Here is a 12,230-nt window from a genome sequence, read left to right as displayed (position 1 = left end):
ATTTAAGAACCTTTCACCACCTCAACCGTAAAACTGTTCCGTGATATCTCAACCATTTTTTTACTTGATTTGTGTTCCGTCGATCTTGTTTTCCGTGCTGAGAACCAATGCTACCGACGCCAGGGAGGCAGCTCCCACACCTGGACCCTACTTTATCGATCCATCAAGCTCATGAACCGGGGACCAATGGCTTTACTGGCCTTCCGAAGGAAGGCGTAATCAGAGATGTTATGCCTCAGAAACATCCCGACGACATCCCAGGCCTGCTGAGGTGAGAGGTAATCACGATTACTACTACACCACCGGCGTCGTTATATCTGAACCATAAAAACACTTATCTTGTTAACCAGTTTTTTTTTGTCACTCACACTGAAAAACAACCGTGCAAACACACTTTCAAAATTGTTGCAATTATAGCCCGTTTTAGGGATTAGCCACATAGGTGCTCAGGGCAGTTGTTGCAGTCGTGGTCAAGTTCAGCAATGAGGCCACAGTGCTTGCCGTGGTGTTGTTGGCTTCTTCCGTAGAATTTCCCACCTTTTGTAGAGCAGCCAGGTTGAACTGAATCAAAATGATCAGATAGCTGGTAATGGCACCGGTTATCTGCACGTAAATTGGAAATTTTACCAACAGCTCAAACGTATATAGGAAAGAAATCATTACACCTACCGCATACAAAGTAGTCATATCGAGATCAAAGAAACCGCAAGCACTGAAATTCAACTGATGATTCAGCAGCTTCAACGACAGGTGGTTAACAATCTGGTAGAAATGGGTCTCGTCCACCATGTTGGCCAGGTGGTGCATAAAAACTCCCGTCCGTTGCGATTCGGTTTTGGTCTTCCAGCAGACGTAGATGCAAACGACACACTTGACCGCGAAGTAGAAGATCTGGATGATGGAAATTGCCGGCACCTGCGCCGATCGGAACAGTACCGGGACCTCCTGCCCGGAGAGGGCGCAATACAGAAAGTAGAACTGCGCCGTGATTGCCATGAAGCCATGTGCCATAGAAACCAACATCTGAAAGCTGAACATGTAGTTCACGGATTTACCGATCTCGCACAGCTCATCGTGGGTGCGACAAATGAGAATCATTTTCCTGTCTAGCTTCTCGTCGATTTCCATGTACTTGTCGAACGTGAGGAACTCAAAGATCGATTGTTTCTGTGCCAGGGCCTTCTCTTCGCTCAATCTCTTTTCGAATGGTTTCACACTGATGATCTTGCCGCGTGGATTTTGGCCATACTGCTTGAAAGGCACCAGAGGCTGCACCGCGTTACCTCTCTTCTGGGTACGAATGGTGAAGATTTCCTTTTCCAGATAATTCATAGGGATGTCATTCTTTTCGATCTCCAACTCATCCTCCCAGCGATCATTGTGCTCCTCCAGCAACCCAGCAAGCTGATCCATGTGGTTGTTCATTACGCTGAACCGATGTCGGACGGATTGAACCAAAATTACGAACCAAATCCGACTGACCGAATTGATTGCCGTGGGAAAAGCCGTTATGAACCAGATCAACGACTGCAGTGTGTACTGTTCGACAAATTCTACAAAGTTGTACGCCGTTAGAAAGCTCTCAAAGACAACGACCAACAGCAGCAGGATGACAACGTAGCGCCGGAGGCGTCCGTTGTTGACGACGATGTTTTCACCGGCCAGCTTCAGGTCGACCTTATCCAAACGCTCGACGCATTCGATCATGCGTTTCTGATTGATCATCGAGGCCAGCATATCGATGCACATCATCAGCGGTTCCATGTAGATGATGAAGATTCCGATCGCGTTCGTTAGGGTTCCTGAGAGAAAAGTAAAACGCAAATTGAAACTTAAATAAAATCACTTTAATTTGTTTAAGCGGAAAGGGGACGTCGGTAATTTTTCGGAAAATCAAAAGCAATTTTTTCATTTAAAACCGAAATTCTGACAATGAAAATGTGTGCACTGTGCTCCGGTAGTCCGTTTTCACCTTAACGTTGTTAAACGTTTACGTTTAACTTTTTATTTATGGATTTCACGAAATAACCGACCTTGTCCTCCGCCACCGATCCCGATGGAGGCATCGGTGGCCATGTGGTAGCTAACCGAGTAGCCCACCACGTTGACCAACACCCAAATGTTTCCAACGATGGAAATCCTTAGCGCATGTTTGGTGTAGAACTCCCGAAACGAGTACGGAATGATCCCTAGAATGGACGAAGTGTAGAAAAGCACCTTGACCGACTCGAGCAAACTTGATCCGATTTTTCCAGCCATTCCTTTCCGAGTGCAACTAATTACTACTAAGCAAGATCCCCATATGCAACTTAATCGGTACATTGTCGAGTTTTTGAGCGACATTTCGTGTCACTCAAGAGTCAAGAGATGGTGCTAATTGATTGAGGTGCGGAATGATGGGGGAAAGCGTTATTCATTATTAATTGATTACACCATTAACGGAATGAACTTTTACTCTATCAGGTGAGAGATGTTGTTGCAGGTGTATTATGACATGCAATCAACTAGCAATGTTGGAACCATGTTACATTGATGCTCGTTGTTATGATAAATTGAATGGCATTTTCAAGGTTTTTTATCCGGTTTAAGGAAGATGTGTCCATTTAGCTAATGCTAAATAGTTAGCATCTACTTAAGTTTACTAGTCCAAGCAGGTGATGATTTCTTTGTATGTTACTAGGTGAATGTATCAAATTTTCAAGATTTCCATCCAAGCCCTTTAGGCAATTATCGGCTCTACCCCATTTGCCATTTTTTTAAACTCTTTATTTGTTTAAAATTTAAATTAAATTACAATTCATTTTAATGGAGCTCCAGCTACTACAGTAACCTACTATCTTTAATAGTGTTAACCAGTGTTGGCAAAATCAGAAATCAATTGATATTTTTCCGCTCTCATGCGCTCGCCATATCACTCGTGATATTGGAACAAAATATCATGCTTAATATTGATTTTACAAGCTCCTTGGAGATTGCGAGACTATTCACAACGTGCAAAAATCAAGCTGAGGGTTGACTCGACACAAAAATGATTCCGTTGCAAATCGTTTTCTTAGAAAGAGAAAGTATAATTTGCTATCTCTTTTTACTTTTCACCGATGGCAGACACGAAGTGACTGCTGCCAGCCGTTATGGAAGTTTCGGTTGCATTCGGGTGTAAAGCAAAAATCGTTAAACTCAATCTCACCACAGTTTGATGAGATTTGCAGCTGGTGAGTTTTGTTGGCTTCATATTCCGAGCTGCGATATCACAGCTTGCAAAATCCACCGCAGTTGTTTGCTTGTAGATTTTTGTCTACGAAAATCAAGCGTGATCTTGGGCGTTTGTGAGATTTGATTTTTTGATATTTTCCCAACACTGGTGTTAACTACCCCATTTCCGGCCTATTAAGCACAACCCGCACTTAGTCTTTCTTAATCTAGCGCAGTTTAGCTCCAAACGGAATGTTATTATTACTGATGGCTTCCAAATTTATTTACCTTTCCGTGTGTACCGTAAGAGCTTAAGCTTGAGCTTGAGCTTGAGCTTGAGCTTGATTGACCGCCCACGGTTGCTACTCTGTTATTGCCAGATCAGCTGCAATTACACAGAGAACCAATAGACGATGCTTGGGACTAGCAATCATCCTCAATGTGTAAAAACTGGTGATCTTAAATTAGGCAATACCAGCGCCGGCCGCGTCCGAACACAGGTCAAGAAAGGAATGGGAAGGATTGTGTTGACATGACACTCGCTTTGATGGAAGCCGAGAACACCTCTGCACTTCCACGAGGAATCACTGGGATGTTGGATAAGAGGGTTGGGTTTGCAGCAGGGTTCGTTTTGGTAAACGATAAGCTGAATTAATGTCCTAACGATCATATAACGCGAAGGAGCTTGGGACTAAACCCACGGTCTTCTGCTCAGTAAGCAAAAACGTTTGCCACTAGGCAGACGAGCACCTTTTTAATCACCGAGTTGCTATTATTACCATGTAGTCATATTAACAAATAAAACGATTGACGAATCTTGAATGTGGATGGGCCTGAGATTAGACTCATGATGTTCTGCAACACAATAGTTGGGTAAAGAAGAACTGCATTATAACACACCATCGACTGGAAATGCTCTCGCGACGTGGGGCTTTAGGTAGTGATGAAAACGTCGCTAGAACTATTCCACAGCCGCAGTCAGTTTATGAGCAACAAGAGGGACGCACATTTTTGCCTGTGGACTTGGAGACATACTTCAAGTCCCCGCGTACATCGTACGGGCTAGGCAAAAATGTGCGTCATCTTGAAAACTGTCGCTTTAATGGCCCTTCGCTCATTTTCAACTTCTATTCAATTTTCATACTGCCGTACTCTAACGGAACTATCCACCTACATTCTTCTAAAGATCATTCTCTAGCTAATAAATCATCACACTAAAGCTTCATGTTAGCATTTCCAACCAACTCTAAATAATACTATTTAGTCATATAAATCACCACAGCTCATTATCTTCAGCGTTATCGGTTTTCGTTTCTGGATCTTTAGTTGCCTCTGTGATATACTTACTTGCGGCATACTATTTTGGGAGTGTATATGAGCGTGTACCATGTACGGTAGCTCATCTCTCATCGTGATGGTGGGACATAGTAGACAAATTAGAGAGAAAACAAGGAGGTATTAGTATTAGTTATATGTAAACAAACAAAACAAAAGAAGAGAAGAGGAAAGAAGAGCAAACAAATAAAAAAGGGATGAAGTAGATAACAAATAAAAGAAACGTAGGCAGATTATTAGAAAAGGCATTATCCGAGACTCGGCAATCAAATGTCACTCCCGCCGAGATCTCAGCGAAACCCCCACCCCGCCGAGACCCGCACAGCCGAGCTCGGTAGAAAAAACTAAGTGTGTAGATAGATTAGTAGGAAAATAAATAAAACTACTTTATGACTCAAAGTGCAATGAATGAGCGTTAGTTTCGGGATCATTTCAGTGTTAGAGTTATGTTAGTTTTGATCCGTAATCAGCCCTGCCGGCCCTTCCAACATTAGTTGCAGGCAGTGGTTGTTAGATAACGCGGCACTGTAACTACTACTATTTTAGAGGTATGATTCGTCAAGTTTATACAACTCAATGTTTCAATTGAGCCAAACTATCTATCTTACAATTACAAAAGCAAACCTAAACTTACAATTATATGCAAATGCAAAATGAAACTTGACAAATCATCGTCAATCCCCTTATTACAGGGCAGAGCCTGACGATTTGAATCTAATTTAATTTTGATCAGTGAACGGGCACCCTATGGTACATTTTCTCAACATGAACCTATCATTTCCAGCCTATCTGAACTATTTAATAAATGGAAGCCATAACATGGGTTACGCTCCCCCTAAGCGGGCCCTCCGCATCGTGTCTCTGTCTTATCTCAAATACAAGATGCCAATGGTATGAATGTATCTATATATACTAGTCAGGCTTCAGAATCGTCGTATTTTACCCATTGAGTGTTGATTAGTCACAATGAAACATTGTGACAGAAGTTGAGGTTACTAGTGTATTAAATAATCTAGGTCCTATTTTGGATTATATCTGAAAAATCCAAATCTGGCCAACGCCCACCCTAAATCTAAACCTGTTCTAATCCACCTGAAATGACTAACGAATGGAAGACTTTGACTACCCAATCATGCAATAGTCTCATTCCGTGCCTTATGGCAACTTGATGATTCTATTGCGCTCATCTTCTTGCACCACCCAGGGGAGACTTGGTCCTGTACCCAATGCTTAACTTATCTCCTTTCCACTCAGCTACTCGCAATTTCTTGTGATATAGTGGGCGGAATATTATTATATGAGACAATTCAATGCACACGTCTTTCCAAATTTGGCAGATCGACAGGTAATCGGTGAGTTACCACGATAGTTGCTATTCAACAACTTGACAACGTCCCATCGTCAACGCTTTCTATGAGAATTTCCCATTGCAGACGCCAACGAAATGACGTCATCGAGCTATCGATCAACTACCCTGGTTATCGCCTGGTACCTTATAGCACGATGCTAGGAGGCGAACCGGAAGAATCGATGAGCTACCTCTCCCCCCCTTTCCGTGTGTACCGTAAGATTTGATAAAGAGAAACCAATCGTTGAGACATTGTCAACATTCTAACACTGCTTCTTGACGCCAAACTCGGCCTACGGATTCTAAACTCGGCCTAACGCATTGAAACACCATTGAAAGGCCAATGAATTCACTTCGTCCTATCGGATGAAGATAAAAATTGATTCGGTCGGAGCGCTTCTTTTGGTTTTTGGGAATAATGGGTGCAAACCTTCATATCACGCGTTCTCATTGACTTCGTTCCGTAGCTTATTAACTAAAGTATCGTACCAAACGTATAATTGGCTTGTTAACTCTGAAATCAAGGATTTATTTGAAGTGTTCTGCTCGATAGGCCCAAAATGGGCGATTAGGCCGAAGTAGTTCTCTACCCTAGTTATGATATATATCCAAGTGTGTTTAAAGGGTGATACGGTCAAAATTTGGTCAAGGGAAAACGCGTGTAAATCGGTGAAATCGTTTATTTAAAAAATCAAATTAAATTTCTTTTTCAAGGTCAATTAGTATAAAATTCAGGAAAAATATTCAGTTAGGCTTCCGCTTTTCCAAATCCGAATTGCCGGGGCTTACGCTTGACCCCTGCCATCAGATTTTGTACAGCCACCTTGTCCACCTTCTTCGCCGCAGAAAGCCAGTTTGCCTTGAACTGCTGCTCGCCCTTAGCAGTTTTTTTTGGTCTTCTTTAGGTTCCGCTTGACAATAGCCCAGTATTTCTCAATTGGGCGGAGCTCTGGCGTGTTGGGAGGGTTCTTGTCCTTGGGAACCACCTGCACGTTGTTGGCGGCGTACCACTCCATGGCCTTTTTACCGTAATGGCAAGATACCAAATCCGGCCAAAACAGTACGGAACAACCGTGTTTCTTCAGGAAAGGCAGCAGACGTTTATTCAAACACTCTTTCACGTAAATTTCTTGGTTGACAGTCCCGGAAGCTATGAAAATGCTGCTTTTCAAGCCACAGGTACAGATGGCTTGCCAAACCAGATATTTCTTTGCGAACTTTGACAGTTTCATGTGCTTGAAAACATCTGCTACCTTTCCCCTTCCTTTTGCCGTATAAAACTCCTGTCCCGGAAGCTGCTTGTAGTCGGCTTTGACGTAGGTTTCGTCGTCCATTACCACGCAGTCAAACTTCGTCAGCATCGTCGTGTACAGCCTCCGGGATCGCGCTTTGGCCGTCGTATTTTGTTTATCATCGCGATTTTGAGTCACTACCTTCTTGTAAGTCGATAGTCCGGCTCGTTTTTTGGCTCGATGCACGGTTGTAGACGATACACCCAGCTTATTTGCGGCATCTCGGAGAGAGAGGTTAGGATTTCGCTTGAAACTACCGGCAACTCTCTTTGTCGTCTCAGCGGCTTCCGGTTTTCGATTTCCCCCCGATCCAGACTTCCTGGCTGTCGACAAACGTTCCCCAAACACTTTAATTACATTTGTAACGGTTGATTTGGCAACTTTTAGCGATTTTGCCAACTTTGCGTGCGAGTAGCTCGGATTTTCGCGATGCGCGAGCAAAATTTTGATACGCTGCTCTTCTTGCTTGGACGGCATTTTGACAACTGAAGAGTGAATTCCAAAATCAAAATAGGAGCAACATTCTACACACACACACCTTCAAAATGAGGGGTGTTCAGGTTTTTTAAATGCAAAATTGAAAGAAATACGTCAAGTTGATATTGACCAAATTTTGACCGTATCACCCTTTAAATTGTTCCTGCTCTGGCAAATCAGTGTTTTAAACAGGTTTTCTATACCTGCATGTCAGTATAACAACAGACATCTTAAAACTAAAAACTAAAACTAAATCTTATCTAAATATAAAGGGAATTATTAATTATTTTGTTGGACATTTGTTCTAAAGTCTCAACATTCGAAATTCTATGTACTTGGGTAGTACTGTACCAGAGAGGCAATTTCAAAATCATCTTCAGAACTTTGTTCTGAATCCTTGTGAAGTGTTTTTTTTCCCTGGTAGTGCAACAACTAGGCCATATTGGCACAGTATAAAGTATGGCCAGTCTAAAACTTGTTTGAATATTACACTGATAAAACAGCAAAGATTTAATCTATGTGATTTCACACAGAACATCTATGGAGCGCTCCACACATAAATTCAATAATCAACACATAACGATCATTTACTTTATTTATTTATTTATTTGAGAGGGAAAAGCCCACTTCCGAAGGACCAATCTAGCCCCTTCGCAAGGATCAAAGGCGGAAAACCTTTTCTTTTCGAATAAACAGATAACATAAAATCCTACAGATACATATATACTGTTTCTTCTTCGATCTAAAGTCACTGGGGAAATAGCACCTTGGTTTGAGGGAAACACGACTGATCAGAAGCACATTATATTTGAAACTGATTTTATCGTTATTGATCGCCAGTATCATGGCTATCGGTTGCTCTTTAGATTATTACTTCGATCTGCTGGATGCTGCGAGAGTGAGAGTGAGTTCCCTCTCGCAATCATCAGTGAAGCTGATGATTGTTGTAGAGTGGTTTTGATATCATTAAAAATGATTTAAATTAAAGAAATAATTTACATATACTAGGATTGGTCATCATGATCATTTTTTCAGAACAATGTTTTTTTGGTTCCATTTGGGGTCCCAAACAACTGTGCAACTTGAGACGATTGGTTGTAACCCGGCTTTCCGCATTGTATTTGAAATTTGTATGGAAATTAGTATGGGAAAACCTACTTTTTTGCATCTTTATTTCTAGGGACCACAATTTTGCACAAACCACGCATCACAAAACGTTAAAGTATAGCTCAGAAAGTGCCTAACAATTTTGCTCAAAAGTGTATTGCGCTAGAATGCGCCTAAAAAAAGTTATAGCTGTTCAAAGATCAATGTTTCGAATTAAATGCCAAAAATCCCTTTTTCTGTCAACACTGCCGGTGTACCAATGAAAGTCTGACTCCAAATTCGAAGTTAATTATATTATCGTTTTGGTATGTTCAGATGAAATATTCAAAAACAATAGATCTATCTCATATGCGTAGTCGGAGGGGGGATGCCCCCCCCCCGGTCACTCATATCAATAGAAGTAAAGTTTCAAACTGAAATAGCTTCGGAGTTTCTTATCTGATCGATTTGGTATGTTCAGATGAATTATTCAAAACCATTTTTTTCAATTTCATAGGCATATTAAGAGATGAGGAGTGGGGGCTAATTATACCCCCGCCCCCCTCACCCATATAAATGGAGGTAAGGCTTCAAAGTGCAATAACTTCGGTGTTTCTGATCTTGTCAAGTTGGTATGTTCAGATGTATTCAAAAACATGTGCTCCATTTAATAGGCGTAGTTAGATATGGGGGCTTGCTGTATGCTTTCTGGCACTCACCTATATCAATGAAAGTAAAGATAAAGACTAAAATAACTACGGAGTTTCCCATCTCACATTTGCTTAATCTCATAAGAGCAGTTGTAAAGCGCATACTACCATTCTCTTCCCTCAGTCCGCATCATGCTCTCTTGCCGAGCGGATCTATTTGCTTTTTGCTGAAGGAAGTGTTACTACTACCTAAAGCTACAACAAATTTAAACAGCACTTTTCAGTGCTCAACCTGTAAAAAATTTTCTACCTTGTTCAACTCTTATTCCTCTTCGATCCTTGTTTGGACCCTACCCGAGGTAATCCTTCTTGGATATCGATTTGGAAAATTCCTCTTCGATCCTTCAGATTCTTATAGTAATCTGCTTGGAAGTCGATTTGGATAAAAATTTACTGCCGCCATGGCGCCTAAACGCAAAAGAAAGGGGCAAACTCTTGACCCCCCTTCTGATGAAATTAATTTGAGTAATCAATTTGATTTGCTCACGGATGATGAGAATGATCCATCATCCAAGAAAAATTCTAGTAAACTTTCCCGGCTTAATGCCAAGAAGGAAAAGATTCCCCCTATTGTGATAACCACTTCCGATTTCCATGCTCTTCGCATGAAACTTTTGAACTTCGTGAAAGTTAAGTTTTCACTACAAATTGGACGTCGGGGTGAATGCCGTGTATTGGCTGAAACCTTGGACGGATTTAAATGTCTTCTCAAATATCTTACTGAGAAGCAGTATAATTTTTTTTACTTACGACACCAAAACTGAACGTGTGTTCAAGGTTGTCATGAAAGGACTGCCCAGTGGTAAATCCCTGGATCAGATCAAAGATGAACTGGCAAAATTACTTGGAGTTGTGCCACTCCAAGTAATCAAAATGAAAATGAAATCCCGTCCTGGCGATTCGCGCAACGGGATTTCTAATGATTTTTATAGTTGAAGATGCTAATTTCAAATAACAGACTGTAGTGGTAATTTTTATACGATAGATGGAGTAGATGAAAGCATAGAGTTGATAGTTCCGTTAGAGTACGGCAGTGTGAAGATTGCATATAGATATTAGAATAGCGAGCTAGGACAACTTTTAAGGAAGGTACAAATCGGTTTTTTCATCTCTCTTTACCAAACTCCCCCTTTGGAGAGGGATGGTGAGGGGTGTGCACTGTGTGCAAATTATACATACAAAATGAATTATAAAATAATGTTAGTACTATAAGTTCTGGGCCGCAACATCACCGGGCCCCGTTGAAGCGCAGCATTCAAGAAGAGTTGGTGGTGACGGTTTCACAATCGTGTGCCTTCGTTGGATCCTGATCTTCGATGGGAAGGACGCATAGTTCAGATGCTGCACGGCGTCGAATACCTAGTTGCGTGCGCACATCCACTACGCGCACGATGTTGTCACTTCCGGGATAGATGGCCACAACTCTGCCAAGGGGCCAGGGACGTTATCTTTCTTCATCAAGACCATGGTCCCGACGTGAAACTCGGTTGGGGACTAACTCCACTTAGCTGGCCGTTGGTGGAGAAGCCCGATGTATTCCGTGGACCAACGCTTCCAGAGATTTTGGACGGAGCGTTGTGTGGCCTGGAAATGGTTGAGACGATTGGTTGGCACCTGAGAAAGGTCTGCCTCCGGCAAATGAAAGGGGGACTCTCCTAGCAAGAAATGGCCGGGTGTCAGGACTGAGAGATCCTGCGGGTCGTTGGAAAGAGGCGTCAATGGTCTGGAGTTCAGTATACATTCAGCTTGGGAAACAACTGTGCGCATATCGTCGTAGTGGTGTGGAGCTGCTCCGATGATCTTCCAGAAATGCCGCTTGAAGGCCTTTACTGCAGCCTCCCATAGGCCGCCGCCGAAATGCGGCGCACGTGGTGGAATAAACTGGAACTCGATGCCCTTCTCCAAACATTCGGTGGTCCATACAGTGCCGTTGAGTTGATCAACCAAAGCTTGTCGCATCTCCATAACTTCTCGACGCGCTCCGACGAACGTAGTGCTGTTGTCGCAGTGTATTGTACAAACACGCCCGACACGACTCGCGAAGCGCCTCAACGAATTGACGCACGACTCCGTCGACAACCCGGCGACGATGTCGAGGACTACGGCTTTTAAAATTGCCTATAGGAGAAATAGAAAAATGATGATGGTCTCAAAATTTTGCACGTTGAGGTATAAGAAAGAAATCTCAAAAAGCATTTATTATCCGAAAAAAATATTTGTCATTTTTTTTAAAAGCTGCTACGGGGGACGAAACCTCAATAGCTATCCGAAAAACGTATAATTTTAAAATTTTATTTTTTTCTTAGTTTTTGTTTAGATCTTTAGATTTGAACTTTTCTAACCTCGTATGCACAACCAAATTTATAGAAAATACTTTATTCGTTAAATAAAAGCGTTTTAAAAATATTCTCCCATACCTCGCCGTGCAACATTATGATACCATCATCAGTTTTCTAGTTCTCCTATTTGCCACAAGTGGCATATTATGCTATCGTTAGATTGCCAATACGCCTTTTTAATAGAAACTAAGCGATCGATTCAATCTCTGGTGGTGAATAGGAGAACATCAAAAAGAGTGTTGTGAGCAGAAATACGCCTTTTTAATAGGCGAATCCAGTAGAAACTAAGCGATCGTTTCAGTCTCTGGTGGTGAATAGGGGAACCATGAAAAGAGTGATGAGGGCTGGAATTTTCGCCAGTAAGCATAGGAAGAGGAAAATATTTTTAGCTTTTCTTAATAATTTATCCATCGCAGGTGCTTGAAACCATCATCCACATGGAACATTTTGT

The 12,230-nt window shown here is 41.9% G+C and overlaps 1 protein-coding gene across 1 annotated transcript; it reads right to left on the bottom strand.

Moving 5' to 3' along the window:
• Nucleotides 1-423: 423 nt before the first annotated feature.
• Nucleotides 424-2,259, bottom strand: Gr66a (Gustatory receptor 66a). Its single transcript, XM_065217440.1, has 3 exons — nt 2,034-2,259; nt 670-1,802; nt 424-603 (listed from the first exon to the last, which is right to left on the bottom strand). Exons 1-3 carry the CDS (start codon nt 2,257-2,259, stop codon nt 424-426), a joined length of 1,539 nt encoding a protein of 512 aa, XP_065073512.1.
• Between the last annotated feature and the right edge of the window lie 9,971 nt (nt 2,260-12,230).

This window comes from Ochlerotatus camptorhynchus, unplaced genomic scaffold (genome assembly GCF_037179485.1).
Source record: "Ochlerotatus camptorhynchus isolate MF236.1 unplaced genomic scaffold, CSIRO-AGI_Acam_v1.1 ptg000007l, whole genome shotgun sequence".
NCBI classification, from domain to species: Eukaryota; Metazoa; Arthropoda; class Insecta; order Diptera; family Culicidae; genus Ochlerotatus; species Ochlerotatus camptorhynchus.
Note: the sequence above shows the minus strand (reverse complement) of the source record. Positions and strands in the feature narration are given on the sequence as shown.